General features: G+C 37.7%; 1 protein-coding gene across 1 annotated transcript in view; it reads right to left on the bottom strand.

Annotated features, from left to right (window-relative positions):
* Positions 1-586: 586 nt before the first annotated feature.
* The window catches only part of ppp1cc (protein phosphatase 1, catalytic subunit, gamma isozyme), a 40433-nt gene continuing 21789 nt past the window's right edge, over positions 587-19230 (bottom strand). Inside the window, exons 4-7 of the mRNA XM_026921623.3 lie at positions 13290-13394; positions 9766-9989; positions 4287-4421; positions 587-1797 (exon numbers count right to left, since the gene is read on the bottom strand). Coding sequence (XP_026777424.1) covers positions 1708-1797; positions 4287-4421; positions 9766-9989; positions 13290-13394 — 554 coding nt within the window. The 3' untranslated portion in view covers positions 587-1707. The remainder of the gene's footprint in view (positions 1798-4286; positions 4422-9765; positions 9990-13289; positions 13395-19230) is intronic.

Below are 19230 nucleotides of genomic sequence, written 5' to 3'. Positions count from 1 at the left end.
AGCAGGAGACATGAAGGTCCATTCATGTTAGGGAAGAACAGGAATCTGAGGCTACAATGGGCACTGGCTCACCAAAACTGGACAACTCAAGATTGGAAAAAGACCAGATTTTTCCAGTCTTCAACGGTTCGGTTCATTTTTTGTGAGCCTGTGCCCACTGAAGCATCAGATTCCTATTCTTTGCACCATTCTGTGTAAACTGCTGTGTGAAAATCCTAAGAGATGAGCAGTTTCTGAAATACTCAACCCAGCCTTTCTGACAGCCTTTCTCAGTCAGTCACTGAGAACATTTTTCTCCATTCTGAAGTTTTATGTGAACATTAACTGAAGCCTTTGACCTGTATCTACATGAATTTATGCACTGCACTGTTGACACATGATTGGCTGACTGGGTAATTGCACGAATGAGCAAGGGCACAGGTAAGCACTAAGAATGTGCATCTGTTTCCGAAACAATACAATGCAGCTGTAAATAGAACCCAACAAATCTTTCATAATCATAATAATTCATTAGAGAAATAACTTGTTCTTTAAAAGCAGCATCTCTTATACACTTTTAAAGTACAAAAACAAGAACAATTTGGAGTTTGTGTGTACCCAATTAACATTACATTTTATTTAATCATTTTTACAATTATTTATAATGTGGAAAATTGAGTTATTGCCAAGACTCAACAAATTGTTTTTGTATACAGTTGGTTTGGGAGACAAAAGATATCTTAAAACAAATTTTAAAAAATGCAGAACTTGAAAGTTAACAACATACATGATATTGAGCTACATTATCAAGAGACATGCTGAAAACCTGCATGCCTCGAGTGAAAATGCGCACAACAAAATGTCTTTATGAGAAACCTATATTCTGACATGCTCATACCCAATGCAAAAGCTCCTGAATCTTAAACAAAAAAGACTACTGAAGAAAAAAACAAAACACAAACAAGGCATCTTGGTAAAATAAAGTGAACTGAAGCAAATAAAAGCTGAAGGTTGATGCTTGTTTAATTTGGATATAATCTGATTCATGAAACACACCCCAGCTAGATCTGCTCAGTTTAATACAATGCTACGGATCAACAGATTCATTACACATGAATTAATTTATGGTTTTCATTATCTTTAAGAAAAAAAATAAATCACAGGATATCTTAAAACAGTTCTTAAAATACAGTTGGATAGAACAGCAAATCTGGCACATTCACACAAAAAGCTAGTGTGAAATCTTACTTCAGATGCCATCTATTTCATAAAGTGAATATATTTAGCTTTTTTCTTTCACAGTGGTTTAAATGGGTACATGGGGAGCCAAAAAAAAAATTATGGACAAGAAATGGTGGAGTGCTTCCACAGATAGAAAAGTTCCCTGCATTAACTGGTGCCAAAACGGTGTGAATGCTTTGCCACTATGCATATAAGAGATTAAACTAAAATAATATATGAGACAAAAACTAAAATAAGAAATGTGCATCTTGAATTATTCAAGGCCCACGCAGTTTGGGAGTCCGGTCTTCCTCAGTTGATGTAAGAAAATAGATGGAATACAAAAATGGGGGAAAAAAAACCATACGTGCAAAAAAAGCCTAAACTGTCGACAGTTTCAAGTGATTCCACACAACCACTATGCCAGAGAAAAACTCTGAAGCTGTGACAAATTAAAGAAACATAATAGCACAAGTCCAAAAATGGCCAGTGCACTGGTGGAAGGCCTTATTTCTTTGCTTGCTTGGTGACCATGTTCCTTGGTGGAGTCACTGGACGGCTTGAGTTTGGCTTCTTCTTCTCTGCTGGTTTCAAAATCTATGAGGAAATAACAGAAGAATCTGACAATGGTTTCTATTAAACAGTTGCTTCCCCAATTAGACTTTGGTTTTTGGTTATCTGGGCATTATCATTTAGGATTACTTCAAGTTAAAGAGGCAGATATCAAACGGCACAACATGCATCACCACTGGAACATGACTGGATCAGACAGATCAGTCACACTGTGATCAGCTCTTGGGCAAATGCAATTTACACAGTCTGAGCATATTAGACTGGTATTATAAAGAAGTAACTCACCAAGTACATAATCTAAATATTTCAAAATTATGTCAAATAAATAAATATAAAATTTTACAAAGTCAAAAAACATATCTGTTCTTCAGGTGAGGAAGATCAACTACAGACCATAGAATAAGGCTGTAGAATAATAATCTTGGGCAATCTGACACCTGCCATGGTGACAGCTGGCTGACTTACCACTCTTAGTCTAGAATATTTGCATTTTGCACAAAAGAAATGGGGGTGGCAATGTATTTACAGTTAGGTCCATAAATATTGGGACAGTGACACAGTTTTGGTAATTTTGCCTCTGTACACCACCACAGTGGATTTGAAATGAAGCAGTCAAGATGTGACTGAAGCGTAGACTTTCAGCTTTAATTCAAGGGGTTTAACAAAAATATTGCATTAACCGTTTAGGAATTACAGCCATTTTTTTACAGAGTTCCTCCATTTTCACAGGCTCAAATGTAATGGGACAATTGACTGATAAGCAGTTTCATGGCCAGCTGTGGCCTGTTTCCTCCTTATATCATGATAAATTAAGGAGATAAAAGGTCTGGAGCTGATTCCAAGTGTTGAATTTGCATTTGGTAGCTGTTCATGGGAACTCTCAATATGCCGTTCAAAGAGGTGTTGATGCAAGTGAAGGAGGCCATCATTAGACTGAAAAACCAAAACAGACCTATCAGAGAGATAGCAGAAACTTTAGGAGGTCCAAATCAACAATTTGGTACATTCTTAAAAAGAAGGAATGCACTTGCGAGCTCAGCAACACCAAAAGGCCTGGGAGACCACAGAAAACAACTAAAGTGGATGATTGCAGAATTCTTTTCTTATTGAAGAACAACCCCTTCACAACATCTAGCCAAGTCAGGAACACTCTGGAGGAGGTAGGCCTATCATTGTCAAAGTCTACAATCAAGAGCCACCTTCATGAATGTAAATACAGACGGTTTACCTCAAGATGCAAACCGCTGGTAACACTCAAGAACACAAAGGCCAGATTAGACTTTGCTAAAAAACCTCTAAAAAAGCCTGACCCGTTCTGATGCAAGATTAACTTGTACCAGAATGATGGGAAGAGAAAAGTATGGAGAAGGAAAGGAAGGGCTCATGATCCAAAGCATACCACATCATCCGTCAAACATGTGGAGGCAGTGTTTGGCTGCCAATGGAACTGGGTCATTGGGGTTTATTGATAATGTGACTGTTGATAGAAGTAGCAGGATGAATTCTGAAGTGTACAGAGCTATACTTTCTGCTCAGATTCAGTCATATGCAGCAAAACTGATAGGACAGCGCTTCACAGTACAGATGGATAACAACCCAAAACATACTGTGAAAGCAGCCCAAGAGCTTGGAAATTAAATGTTCTTAAATGGCCGAGTCAGTCACCTGACCTCAACCCAACTGAGCTGCTTTTCACTTACTGAAGACAAATCTGAAGGCAGAAAGACCCACAAACAAGCAGCAACTGAAGATGGCTGCAGTAAAGACCTGGCAAATCATCTCAAGGGAGGAAACTCAGCATTTGGGTCCAGACTTCAGGTAGTCATTGACTGCAAAGGATTTACCTCCAAGTAATAAAAATAATCCTAATATTTATGATTACATTAGTTTGTCCCATTACTTTTGAGCCTGTGAAAATGGAGGAACTCTGTAAAAAATGGCTGTAATTCCTAAACGGTTAATGCAATATTTTTGTTAAACCCCTTGAATTAAAGCTGAAAGTCTACGCTTCAGTCACATCTTGACTGCTTCATTTCAAATCCACTGTGGTGGTGTACAGAGGCAAAATTACCAAAACTGTGTCACTGTCCCAATATTTATGGACCTGACTGTATATGCATACAACTAAAGTGCATATTAAAAGAATGGCAAAATTAGATCGTTTTCTTAGTTTTCATGATATTGATATCCAGATATGGAAGGCATTTGGATAAAAGGTGTAAATACATCCTGAGATCACAGGATCACATCTTCCTTTAAAAAGATACAGAACAGAACACGGAACACATAAAAACAAACCAAATTTTAAGAAATTCAGCCATTGCAGATTGGTTACTTGCAGTCTTTCTAATCAACATGTCACCGTAGCACCTGCTTTTGTATCTTGCTATAAAAATGTCTACCATTGTGTGTCCTATATGCTTAAGCTGACTGAAGTGCCATCCCACACCCCGCATATCTGATGCTTGTAATATAAACACAAAGGAAGCCCCTTTTCCCAGAATCCTCTATACCTGAAAAGAACACATGAGGGTCTCATCCACGCTCATCATGGCCCCAGCGTTGTCGAACTCGCCACAATAGTTTGGTGCAGAAAAAAGCGTCACCAGCTGCCTCTTGGCAAAGAACTCATAGCCATCCTCCACCACCTACAGGAGAAAGTGACAAGAGATGGAAATAATTCCAGCCTCACCTTAAACTGTTATACTGACTTTAGGGAAATATTACAGCTGCTTCCTGCAGTACAACTGCCATCCAATGAATTAGGGCAATTTCATTTTATCAGAAACAAAATATTTCTATAGTTATAATTTTTCAAGCTGATTGCTAACTAACTATTTAACTTAGTTTTCGTCATTCGGTATGTTACTGTTCCTACTTCATCACCTTTGTGCTTTTGCCCCCAGTGCTTTATGATATAAAAGTCCAACAGGAGGTCACATTACTCAGAGCTGCTAATAATACAGATCATGGAAAGAAAATGGTTCATTTGATTGGTTTGTTTTTAGTAAGTACTGACCTTGCAAATCAGCCTGACAAATTGCTTATTATTTGTGCAGTTGAGTGATACTTAAAAACACTAAGATAATGAAAAAGCACTAGAAGTCATGGGTCATGTGAATAAGAACAAAATGAAACAGTTAATTTTGTTCCTTTTACACAGACCATAGGCCAAATATAATAAAACAGTAGAATTAGAAAATTTGTGCTTGTACATGTACACCCACAGGCTCTGGAATTTTACTGTTTGTGCTCCACCATAAACAGTGCCCTGCAAAAGTATTCAATCCCCTTAAAAGTCATCAGATTTGTCTAGATTACAAATGACCCTTTGTGCTGTCTTTTTTTTTTTTTTTTTTTTTTTTTAAAATACTGACCCTCAAAATTAATTAATTAAAAAATTATATTAATTTTCTGTAAGAAAATATTTTGTGACAAAATCATTAACTGAAAAATGCTGTTTGGATAAGTATTCAATCCAAGTTTAGACAAATGAAAGATAGCGCCCTAATGAGGACACAATTGGCATATACTTGGCCTCTACCTATGAATCATTTAAAAATTTCACCTTTTCTGGATAAAAGACCCCCTTATTTAAAGTACCACTGGTCAGACTGTGATTCTGAGGGAATCTAAAATAAAGACCAAAGACCATTCTAAGGAAATTAGAGATAAAGTTATAGCCATGCACTAGATAGGAAAGGCTACAAAATAATATGCAGGTATTTAGATATCTCAGTTGGATCTATTCTGAGGAAATGGAAGCTGCACAATCCTGCCTAGACAAGACCGTCCCTCAAAACTCAGTGTCAGAGCAATAAAGGGGCATGTGAGACAAGCCACAAAAAGGAGCTACAGAGTTCAGAGGCTGATGCTGGAGTAGTGGACCAATCAGTGATATCAAGACCTCTGCATACAACTGGCCTGTATGGGAAGGTGGCTAGAAGGAAGCCATTACTGGAGAAAAAAAAAACACATCTCTGGAGGTTGCCAGAATGCATCAGAGTGACCCAGCTAAAATGTGGGAAAGGGAATAGAGCTTTTTGGCCAAAATTCAAAATGTTTTGTGTGGCACAAACTTAACACTGCCCATTCCTCAACAAACTCCTAGGCAATAGTGAAGTATTCCTCAGGGAGGACATCTTGTTAAAATTGAAAGATGGATAGATGGTGCAAAATACAGGGAGATGCTGCAAGACAACCTGATTCAGTCTCGTAAAAAAACTAAAGCTTGGGAGAAGCTTCACCTTTTGGCAGGACAGTGATCCCAAGCAAAGGCCAAAGTAACACAGAACAACAATGTTCTACAATGGCTAAGTCAAAGTCTAGATCTCAATCCAATCGTGAATCTGTGGCAATATTTGAAAATCACAGTCAACAAACAACATCCAACCAACCTGAACAACCTGGACCAAATCTGCCAGGCAGACTGGGTGAAAATCAGTGTGCAAAGCAGGTAGGAACCTACCCCAATGGACTTAAAACTGTTATTGCAGCAAAAGGTGATTTTACCCATTACTAGTCTGAAGAAGTTGAATACTTATGCAAATAGCATTTTAAATTTTTTAATTTAAAGATCTGATGTAAAATAATAAATTTTGACTTTGAAAATTTACTTTAACATATTGGTTTGCAATAAAAGTATTGGCTTGAACAATCTATGTAGGTGTCATTTGTAATCCAGATGAACCTGATGACTTTTCATGGGGTTGAATACTTTTGCAAGTCACTGTCGCTATGTTAGAAGTTACTGAAGGTTATTATCAAAAAATAAGTCCAAATCCAATGTTACACATTGTCAATATAGTTAGCAAATTCCCTGTTTACAAATGCATGTTAGAATGCCAAATGGGTTAACTAGCTAAGCAGCTACTGATACTGATGAGCCCAGCTCAACAAACAGGCTAATGGAAGCTACAAAAATCTTCAAAATTCAGCTAAGTGCAGTTGCTGTCCTTTTTTTCCTTTGTAATAAGCTCTTATGAGCTCTAAGCTACAGTATTAGCATGTTAGCTGAGGGCAGAGTGAAAGAGCCTTGGGCATCATCTATAAATTGGCTGACACAGGTGCATAAACTGATGTGTCCATTACCAAGTTTTCAGGAGTGAGTCAGAAGTATAAAGAAGGGAAAACAAATATACAGTATATACAGTATATCTCAGGCATGGGACTGAGATCCAACATATAATGCAACCCTCATGGATTTATTCATAATTTTAGGCCAGGTTAGAACCAGTTTTACATAGGTATGCAGACAGCTCAGAACAATAATGACACTTGAAGCACTATTTATATTTTCGTAGCCTAACACAAAAAAAGAGGTCATTCACCATGGATTGGATTAAACTAGCATTTTCCAGAGAATTACAGAATGATGCATCATTCATGAGGAAAATATAAACTATGGTGGTGTGTCAGGTGCTACAGTTTAGTCTGTGAAGCTTCTGTGAAATTGTAATGTTGTCTTTGCTCCAAATGATGGAGCACCCCCAACAAGATAAAAAGAAATTGCATACTTGTAAATATACATAGTTTTTCCAGCATACTGACATTGTGTTCTATAGCCACTTACTAAACTTTTTTGCAAATGTGTACAAAAAATCTGCCCCCTGTGTGCAGCCAATGCTGCCATATACACTTAAAAATAAAAATCAAACATTAAATAACAATTGTGTGATCCTTACCAACTTCTATAAACAAACACATAACCAAAAAAAAAAAAGCACACAAGTCTTTTTTTTTTCCCCCAGAAAGTAACATTCAGGAACCAAGTGGGAAAAAATAAGTAAATCCTTCCTACTTCCACAGTCATTAAGAAAGTAATTAGCAGCCAGGTGTTACCAATTAACTGCACAAGTTTCATGAATTGTGACTATCTCTAAAAGTAGAACTTTTGGCAGTTTGGTGTTCTGGAGCACTCAAGTGTGTGTTTACCAAGAAGAAAGGACATCAGCCATGACCTTCAAAACAGTTGCCAATCTTCCCAGGAGTGGGCGTCCCAGCAATTTCAGTCCAAAGTCAGACCGTTTAATGCCCGGAGATATAAAGAAAAAGCCAAGAGCTACATCGTGTGACCTACAGGCCTCTGTAAGCACACTGAATGTTTATGTTCATGTTAGCACAATCAGAAAAAGATTGAACAAGCATGACTTTCATGGAAGGGTGGCTAGAAAAAAGCCCCTCCTCTTCAAAAAAAATATTGCAGCATGATTTAGGTTTGCAAAATTGCATCTGAACAAACCACAAAAGTTCTGGAACAATATCCTTTGGACTGATGAGACCAAGGTGGAGATGTTTGGTCATCATACACAGTGCAATGTTTTTTCGAAAACCAAACACAGCTCATCACCACAAACACCTCATACCACCTGTCAAGCATGCTGGTGGAGGGGTGATGATTTGGGCTTGTTTTGCAGCCACATGACCTGGGAAACTTGCAGTCATTGAGACAATGATGAACGACACGACAAATATGAAGCTGGGCCAAAACTGGGTCATGCAACCGGACAATGTTCTCATGCCAACCAGCAAATCAACAGCTGAATGGCTAAAGAAGGGAAAGAAAAGAAAAAAAAAAACAGGTGTTGGAATGGCCAACCTTAACTTTTGTGATGCCCTGGTAGCTGCAAAATACTATCATGGTGTTTTACCATCACTGCTCACATCACAGTGGGTATGTATTATACACAGAACAAGTCATTTTAAGAAGACATTTAAGTCTCTAGAATCTATAATTCTGCTTCTTTTTTTTGGAATGAGAAATCAGCCTTCTTGGGGGGAAAAATATATGGTTATTCATAGAACACACATCACATTGTGCAAGTAACAGGGTTTACAATCTCAGATATACACACAACCTGTTTTTTTTTTTTTTGATGTGCCAAATGTTAAACAGTAAAATATTTGGGGTAGATATTTGGTAGTGTTCACACAATAAAAATAAGCACCACAGTACTAAAGCTAGTACTACAGTTTATACTTCATTGGCTAGTAGGAGGGCTTTGTTGATCCCCAATATTGTATGACACATTTGTGAAAAACATGCTGGGCATTGTATTGCCTGTGCACTGGTGAAAAAAACAAATTTGGAAAAAATTTGTGATTTCTGAACCTGAATTTGTAATGCACAGCCATATGCTAAAGCATGGCTGGATATGCTGATGAAAAAAATAAGTCTGCTAGAAATCAAACAAATCAAATCTCTTTTAATCTCTTTTCTATGAAATCAAATTAAATTGTTAATTATTTATTTAATCATCATTATGGGAGATTTTTGTCAGCATAAGACCACCACAGAAACCCATGTGCGTTTATATATGGGGTTTTGTGGTGTCCACCAGAGGCTTGACAGGAAAGCTGCTGCTAGTCTTGGTCAAAGTTAGAGCAGTGTCAGACATACGGTCCATGAAAAATAAGTCTGCTAGAAATCAAGAAGTTGCTTATATCTTATAATGACATCTAATTAAACAAGTAACACTGGCATTTAATTTGCTTTCCTATCAAGAAAAGGTAGCACAAGCAACTTAAATTTGGGAAAACCCCACTAGGTTGCCTGCCATCAGACATCGCCATAAAAAATAAAGCTATGAGCTCACAGGGGTGTTTGGCCAGATTGGCCAGGATTGAGTTTGATTAGAGCCTGGTTCATTTGCTCTTTTTGAATATCCTAGGTGTTTTCTCTGAATCGCTCAACCTGAAATTTTCACTTCTTGAATTTTCGATTTCTTCAATCTTCAACTGCTTAAATTTTTTTTAACTGAATTTTTATTTCCTGAATTTTTCAAGCTAAAATTTTCAAAAACATCAAATTTACACATTTGTTAAAAATTATTATTTATATTATTTTATTATTGAAGTATTATAAATTTACAAGTTTTTTCCCCCCCAAGCATTACAAATTCAAGTTCAGGTTCTTCTGACACTGATTCTATTCCATAACTGAGGTTGAGAAATATGGTACAGAATACTACATAACAAATAATATTAAATGACCTGATGGGCCCTGCAGATCAGGTCTAAGTCATGTTTATGGAGAAATTTGGCCACCACTTCAGCACCAAAGGTAAATGAGACACCGCGGTCGTTCTCGCCCCAGCCTAGCACATCTTTATCTGGATCGGACCACAGTAGATCACACAACAGACCCTGGTCAGGCACATCTGTGGGCCTCATGATGCGTCGGATCTGCTCCATGGACTGCAAGTCTGGAGACAAACCTTCAGTACATAAGGAGAAAAAGTGATAAGCATATAATGGCAACATGTTTATTTTTGTCCAACATCTTCGATGGATGTTATACAGTGGCATGTAAAAATATTTACAGCAATAATTGTGTTTGAATTTGCAAGGTTGGAATAGGGTTCAATGGATACATGCTTGGACATTCCAGCCCTGCACCTTATACATTATACAACTTATTCATATATACATTTTGGGATTTCTGCGTCATAAGTACAGCCACCTGCTGAAAAATCCTGTGTCAATAATTAACAAGGCTGCAGAGATAAATACAGCTGTCAAGCAGAAATTGCCAAACTGCTAACGCACTATTCCATTCAATTTTATTTGTATAGCATGTTGTAACTTTTTTATTTATTTATACTTTTTTATACAATTTTATTTGTATAGCACTTTTTTTTTGTTTTTTTTAAAAACGGAAATCTAGACAGATTCACCTATCTATCTAGATTTAGCTGGGTTTAGATCACAATTAGCAAACAAGAGACACCTAAAATGAGACACCCAAACTAACATAAGGTGATGGTATTCCATACATTTTTACTGTTTCCACACACTTTTGCAACTACATTCTCCTCAGATTGTATTGGAATGGCAAGGCAAATTCTTTTGTTCTTCCTAAACACTGAAGACATTTGAGTTTGAGATCAAAATAGGAACATGTGACAATAGATGAGAATTTCAGCTTTCATTTCCTGATATTTGCATGTAGATACAATTTACAGCATGTCACCTTTTTCATGTCACCTGTTAAACCCACCCATTTTTCAAGTGATCAAAAATATTGGAACATGTGACTGACAGGTGTTTCTTGTTGCCCAGGTGTGTGCTGTTAGATTGATTGTTTAAACAATTAACAGCTTTGAACGTCTAACTCCTGGTTTGAGCCCTGGGTTTCACCTGTGAAATCTGCATTTGATGTTAAAAAGGATAAACCAACATGAAGACCAGAGAGCTGTCTATGGGAGAAAAGGAAGCTATTTTTAAGCTGAGAAAAGAGGGTAAATTCAATCAGAGCCATTGCATAAGCATTGGGCATAGCCAATACAACAATTTGGAATGTCCTGAAAAAGAAAGAAACCAGTGGTGTACTAACAACCAGACACTGAACAGGGTGGCCAAGGAAAACAACAGCAGTTGATGCTCTTCTGCTCTTAAAGTTTTCTTCAGATGGTGCATTGTGATACCTTCACCCCTCTCCTGTGGATATTGTTAGTGATGTCAAGGTATCACAATTCACCATCTGAAGAAAACTTTAAGAGCAGAAATATAGCGTCCATGCCACAAAATGCAAACCACTCAGCCAGATTGGAATTCACAAAGAAATTCAGAGACGAGTCAAAGTTCTGGAATAGAATATTATGGACTGGCAAGACCAAGTTTAACATCTACCAAATTAATGAAAAGGCCAAAGTGTGGAGAAAGAAAGGACCTGCTCATGATGGTGGAGGTAGTGTCATGGCTTGGGCTTGTATGGCAGCTTCTGGAATGGGCTCACTAATCTTTATTGATGATGTAACTCATGATGGTAGCAGCAGAATGAATTCAGAAGTCTACAGAAACATTCTGCCTGGCAATTTACAGAGAAATGCATCCAATCTAATTAGGAGGAACTTCATCATGGAGCAAGAAAATTACCCAGAACACACTGCCAACACAACAAAAGAAAAAAAGTGGAAGGTTTTAGACTGGCTAAGTCAATCACCAGACCGTAACCCAACTGAGCAAGCCCCCCCCATAAAAGAAGAATGCAACAGTTTGGTGATGGCAGTGGGTCACCAGCTTGATGCAGTTAAGTAAGGGATATGCAACCAAATGTTAAATGTTATTTACTTTAAGACTGTCTGTTCCAATACATTTCTCACCTAAAAATTGTGTGGTCTGCCACCAAAGGTGCCATGTTCTAAGTTGTATAACACATCTAGATGTAAATATCAGATAATGAATGCTGAAATTCTGATCCATTGTCTCATATTAATCTTTTGATCTCAAACCCAAACGTTTTCAGTATATAGCAAAAACAATAGAATTGGCCTTGCTGTTCGAATACTTTCGAGGAGAATGTATATAGCTTTTAAGCAATTACTTGTTCAATTCCAACCAGACATATTCAAAATAAAGACATAATAAATATCCACTGGCTTTCTTGCTAACTGAAAGAGTAACTAACTAACTGAATTCACTCAGCTTGCTGTGTGTGAGAGACTAATCATTTCTGGTGTGCGCATTGGACTTCATAGTTTCGAGGCAGACTCTTAGTTTTCAATGCCTGGAACCAGTTAACTGACGCTTTTTGGGATAGAATTCGATGTGACTGAAAGCAGTATGGAGACTTAATGACTTGACACACAAGATGTATTATTACACAATATACACTCCCCATCCATTTTATTAGGAACACCTGTACACTTGCACATTCACACAGTTATCTAATCAGCCAATCATGTGGCAGCAGGGCAATGCAAAAATATCATGGAGATACAGGTCAAGGGCTTCAGTTAATGTTCACATCAAACATCAGAATGAAGAAAAAGCGTGATCTCTGTGACTTTCCCCATTCTGATGTTTGATGTTTAATTGAAGCTCTTAACCTATATCTGCATGATTTTATGCACTGTGCTGGTGCCACGTGATCATCTGTATGGATAACTGCAGAAATGAGCAGGTGTACAGGTGTTTCTATTAAAGTGACAGGTGCGTGTATATTGTGTATGCTAAGAAACATTAAACAATTTGGCATTTATAAATGCTAAAAAAGTTTAACTGCTTACAAGCTAATTGATTCAAATATCTTTGCTATTCACTGCCCAACACTGCATAATGCACACACTTCAAATTAGAAATTAGAAAACGTTCTGGTCATAGGACTTATCATTCATTTGAGACCATGTTAAATTTCAATGAGCTGTCATACAAACTATTGTCTTTTAGGCCAAATAAGCATGAGATAATGTTTTCTGAGAGTGCAAGAAAGATAGATAAATATGACCATAAATGTGTGATACAGCTAGAAAACTAGAGCTAGGACAACAATACATGGTGAGTAATAAGCATGATTCACCTCTGCCTCAACCATTATTTTCTCATATCAAAACACTTCATTTGGGTGTTTTGAAGTAGAGGAAAACAGAGTAATAGCATACTGTCAATAATTTCTCAATGCTGGTTGTCTGTGCGGTTTTGATTAGCTTTTTTTTTTTTTTTTTTTTTTTACAGTGTAATTCTCACTCCTGTACCTGTCTTTACACATCATGTCATTATCGGGCAGCCACACCCACCTCCATGGCAACAGAAGATCTTCTCATCCACAATGGCAGCAATGGGTAAGCAGTTGAAGCAGTCAGTAAATGTCTTCCACAGCTTAATGTTGTAGCGCCTTCGGCCTGCAAACAAAAGAGTGGAACTCGCGTCATTTACGTGGTCAGTAAACATATTTCTGGAGATATTCGGGTGCACGTTTTAATTATGTTGATAAAGTGATGCTAAGGGAGCTCTTTTCTACAGAGACAGGATTACACACTGAAAATACTCCACTTTATTATACTTTAAATACTCACACATAGCTGAGTGCAGCAATGTTCAATGATACTCCCACACTGATCAGGCTTTCTCCTGAAATAAGCATATCGGGCCCTATTGATGCCACCATGCAGTCCTTGGTAATCATGAAAATCATGGATATAGGAAATCCCGATGCCGTGTTAATCACTGCTGTTAACTACTTTCATAAATTGTCTAGTTTCAAGTGTTCCAGCCACATGAATTATTCATGATCCAGTGCAAGTCTATGGAGAGATGCAGGTCGGGAGATACTTTTCAAAATAAATGTTCAAGTAAAACCTAATGCTGAGATTCACTCAACTGAATTTTTATTTTTATTTTTTTAAACTTAAATATCCAAAGGTTACACTAAATTTAAGATATTATGTTCATCAATTTCTTGTTTCTGAGTTTGTGAAACTGGTCAATTTTGATTTAGGTTAAAGAAAAATAGCTGTCACTTAAGACAGGCAGTTCGTCTCAGGTTTGCTTTCCCTGAATTTCTTTGTCTGGCTGTATGTGAAAATTGAGCTGTAACAGGTAATTTAAATTGAGTCACTGCAGGATTTGTTAAAAAGTGGAATTTGTAAGTTTTACATTAAGTTTGTAAATACAGCTGGGGTCATAAGTTTACATATGCCTTGCAGAATCTGCAAAGTGTTAATAATTAAAAAAAAAAATTAAGAGGTATCATAAAAATTGCATTTTTTTTTTTAGTACTGCCCTGAATAAGTTATTTCACATAACAGATGTTTACATATAGTCCACAAGACAAAATAATAACTCAATTCACACAAAGTTTACATACACTTGATTCTTAATACTGTGTGTTGGAAGATCCATAACAGTTTTTATGTTTTGTGATAATTGTTCATGAGCTCCTTGTTTGTCCTGAGCAGTTAAACTGCCCACTGTTCTTCAGAATAATGCTTCAGGTACTGCACATTATTTGCTTTTCCAGCATCTTCTGCCTATTTGACCCCTTTCCAACACTGGCCATTTGATTTTGAGATCAATCTTTTCATACTGAGAACAACTGAGGGACTTGTACACAACTATTACAAAAGGGATGTAAACTTTTGAACAGGACGATCAGTGTAAATTGTTATTATTTTGTCTTCTGGGAAACATGTAAATATCTTATGTAGCTTCTGAAGAGCAGTACTAAATGAAAAAAATAAGATCTTTAAACAAAATAACAATTTACACCAATCATCCTTTTCAAAGGTTTACATCCCCTGGCTCTTAATGTAGTGTGTTGTCTTCTTGCACCGTTTGTAATAGTTGTGTATGAGTCCTTCAAGTATCCTGCCAGGGATGATGGATGCCGGCTTTAAGTTTTGGTGTGAAAGGGGCATAGTCAGGCATAAAGATTTATATATTGACAATAACCTAATGTCCCTTCAGATAAATATGAACTCCCAACTTTCTGAATTTTTCAGATTTCTACAAATCAGACATAATGTCTTGAAAAGCACAACTTTAAAAGATAACTTTGAAAGATCTTCTGTTTAGATAATGATTTTTCCAAACATTTGGGAGAATGTCAGTTAGTCTCCTCTATCATATGACTCCATGTGAAAACTGTAATGAATTTAATGGTTGCACAATTGCACTATTTATGCATGTAGTGCACAGTTATAGAAGGGATTTAGTTACAACTGCATTATCTGTTATCACCCAGATGAGGATGGGTTCCCTTTTGAGTCTGGTTCCTTTCAAGATTTCTTCCTCATATCGTCTCAGGGAATTTTTTCTTGCCACTGTTGCCTCTGGCTTGCTCATTAGGGATAAATTCACATATTTACAATTTATTTTGATTTAATTTAATTTGAATGTATTTATTTCTGTAAAGCTGCTTTGTGTACATGTCCACTGTTAAACGTGCTATACAAATAAAACTGAATTGAATTGAATATGTTATGCTGCATGACTGGTGTAGACACAGGGTTCCAGGAGAACTTAGGAAGGGAATTATCAATTACAATTGAAACTTGGGACGTTTGGAAATATGCTGAAACAATATCAGCATGTAATTGCACAAAAGAGATACAACTAAAGATAACACCTAGATTACATATATCCCCTAATCGTAGACACACATTTAACTCCTCCTTCTCAACTTTGTCTTAAATGTAAGGCTATGTTTACACGACAACGATGTAGTCAAAAACTGAAAAGTTTTTCTCTTGCGTTTTCAAAAATTTTTCACGTATACACGACAACGCTTTCAAAACGATTCGTGTTTACACATATCCATGATAACGGCCAAAAATGCTGTATTACGTATGCCAGGCCAGTAGTTGTCCGCGCTTGCCTTTGTCATTATTATTAGGTCTAACCAGAGGTCAAATAAACTTTGCAGGTAACAGAAGGTTATTTAACATTTATGACCTTTGCTGCTAGGAAGAACATTCTCTTACAGTGGAATACTGATGAGGCCCCTTCTGTGAAAGGCTGCCAAAAATTATTAATGGAGTTAGTACCACTGGAATACCTTACATGTATTTCTAACTCAAAAACTGATTATATTTATAAAGTATGGGAGCCATTTTTAATCTGGATCCTGATATCTCCGATATTATGTTGCATGGATTTCAATGATTGGGACCATGTATACCACCACTTATGCTAGTGTGAAGTATGCTTTTGTATTTAGAAACTGCATTCTGTGTTTTAAAAATTTAAATGAGCTCTCTCCCCTTCCCCCACCTTTAATATTGTTATCTCTATTTACCAATGAATGGATGTTCTTTTTTGTTGTTGTTGTTGCTGTTGTTGTTGTTGGTGGTGGTTAATTGGTGAAAATCCAGTAGCGTGCCGCAGAGATGACATATTTTTGTAGGCCAACCAGAAAGTTAGCATCACCCTGGTTCCCTCGACAAAAAGTCAATAGGATTTTTCCATTGGCTTTTGGATTATTGCAGAAAATAAGCTCTGTGACCAACAAAAGTTTATGATTCTTACACATTTTGTTCATCAAGATAATCTCCACAAATTAACACTACTTTTATGAATTTTGAAGCCTAAATACAATTGCCACAAGTAAAAAGCTAAAGTTAGGCTATAAACGAACTACACCATGGTCACATGACTTCAAAGTCACTACCACTAAACTTCCGACAACTCTTTGTTTTAAAAACATATTCCCTAATAATGATCCACTGTGCTCTTTTTGTGGATGAATCTGCTCCCACTTTTTTTTTGGGAATGTGTCCATGTTGCATTATTTTAGAGAAAATTCTGTTTGTTTATATGTGTAATAGATGAGTTTTCCTGTTCGGTGTAATGATGTTTAATGTCCCTAACAACCTCTGTAGTCCCATTTAGCAACTTGTTAACAGCTGCCTTTTTCAAGACATGTAAAAGCTTAAAAAAAAAATCATGAGTTGGGTATTACTAATGTATTTTATTTCACAGAATAAAATGTGAAAATATCTTGAGCCTAAATGAAAGAACACCCAACTGTAATACTTTTATACATACAACAATATGTATTCACTCTGCATCAATCATTTTCATATATAGACTTCTTCCTTGTAAACAACTGCATACAACACATCCAATCACAATTACTGACCATGTACCAATATTATTCAAAATAATTAAACCCCCCAACAATGAAATTGATGCCACTTTAATTTGTCATTGCTCAGCAATCCAGACTAAAAAAAAATAATGAATGGACCAACTTCCTACAAACAAACGACTCACCAGACATCTCACACACCTTGCTTTAGGAAATAGGCAAGAAAGAGAAACAAGGAAAAATTCTCATATTTAATAATCAAGAAGAAAAAAAAAAACCAAGAAAAATGAAAACAATCTTCAAGATGTATATATAAAAATATACAGTCCCTGAGTTGGTAAGTAAGTGAGGTGCTCTGTGCATTGTGTGACAACAGGATAACAGTCAGTAGGAGTGATGGGGAGTGAGGTGATTAGTGTTTGAAGTATTGTTCAGGAGTCTGACTGCAGACTCACGACTGTGTAGCAATGCACAGCTCGAATCACATCAAGTTCACCGATAACACGACCGTGGTGGGTCAGCAAGAACAACGAGTTAGCATAGAGAGGAGGTGCAGCGGCTAACGGACTGGTGCAGAGCCAACAACCTGTCTCTAAACGTGGATACGAGAAGAGCACAGGATGACCACTCTCCGCTGAACATCGGCGGCTCCTCCGTGGAGATCGTCAAGAGCACCAAATTTCTTGGTGTTCACCTGGCGGAGAACCTCACCTGGTCCCTCAACACCAGCTCCATAACAAAGAAAGTCCAGCAGCGCCTCTACTTTCTGAGAAGACTGAGGAAAGCACAACTCCCACCCCCCATCCTCACCATGTTCTACAGAGGGACTATCGAGAGCATCCTCTGCAGCTGCATCACTGCCTGGTTTGGGAATTGCACCGTCTCGGATTGCAAGACCCTTCAGTGGATAGTGAGGACAGCTGAGAAGATCATCGGGGTCTCTCTTCCCTCCATCGGAGACATTTACACCTTACACTACATCCGCAAAGCCACCAGCATTGTGGCCCCACACACCTCACACACCCCTCTCACACACTCTTTGCCCTCCTGCTGTCTGGCAAACGGTACCGAAGCATTCGGGCCCTCACGACCAGACTGTGCAACAGTTTCTTCCACCAAGCCATCAGACTCCTAAATACTCAGAAACTGGACTGAAAGAACACACACATATACACACACACACACAACTGTACATCCTCCATCCTCTTGGCAATTTTTTTGCACATCCCCGCATTACATTATGCTGCTACAAATACTGTACATATCTTATACTCTCTTATATTGTACTGTTTTTTTTTTTTTTTTTTTGCACTATTGTCACTGGATTCACTTTCTAATAGAACTATGTACTGGTCGGCGCTGCACTGGGACTTACTGTGCCCACTGTCTCTCAGTAGTCATTGTACTGTCTTGCGCTGTCTGCACGTTTGCACTTGTGCACTTTATGTATAAATTTATGTAGTCCCTTATAGTTCTGTGTTGTTCTGTGTTTGTCCTATGTAGCACCTTGGTCCTTGAGGAATGTTGTTTCATTTCACTATGTACTAACTAGCTGGTGAGTTTTTTGTCCTTGATTTCACACTCCTGTAGCGTCTCCCAGACGGCAGAAGTGTGAAAAGACTGTGTTGTGGATGTGTAATGTCCCTGATGATGTTGTGGGCCCTCCTGATGACCCTGGTGGTGTAAATTTTATGACATGCTGGAGAGCTTTCCTGTCCTGAACAGTGCAGCTTTCATGCCACACTGTGATTGAGCTGGTGATCACACTTTAAACTGTACATCTGTAGAAGCTGCTGAGGATTTCGGTTGACATGCCAATTTCCTCAGCCTTCTTAAGTACAGTTGCTGCTGGGATCTCCTCAGGAGCTGCTGAGTGTTGTGAGACCAGATGAGGTCCTTGCTGACATAAATTCCAAGGAATTTAAAGGTTTTCACCCTCTCCACCTCTGTCCCACCGATGAAGACTGGGGTGTGCTGCTCCTTCCTCCTCTTAGGATCAATAATCATCTCCTTGGTCTTGTCTATATTTAAGTGGAGATTATTTTCATGACACCAGGCTATCAGTCCTGCTACCTCCCTTCTGTATGATGTTTCCTCTCCACCAGTGATCGGTCCGATGACTGTGGTGTCATCCGCAAATTTTATTATCC

This window comes from Pangasianodon hypophthalmus, chromosome 27, assembly GCF_027358585.1.
Source record: "Pangasianodon hypophthalmus isolate fPanHyp1 chromosome 27, fPanHyp1.pri, whole genome shotgun sequence".
NCBI lineage: Eukaryota > Metazoa > Chordata > Actinopteri > Siluriformes > Pangasiidae > Pangasianodon > Pangasianodon hypophthalmus.
Note: the sequence above shows the minus strand (reverse complement) of the source record. Positions and strands in the feature narration are given on the sequence as shown.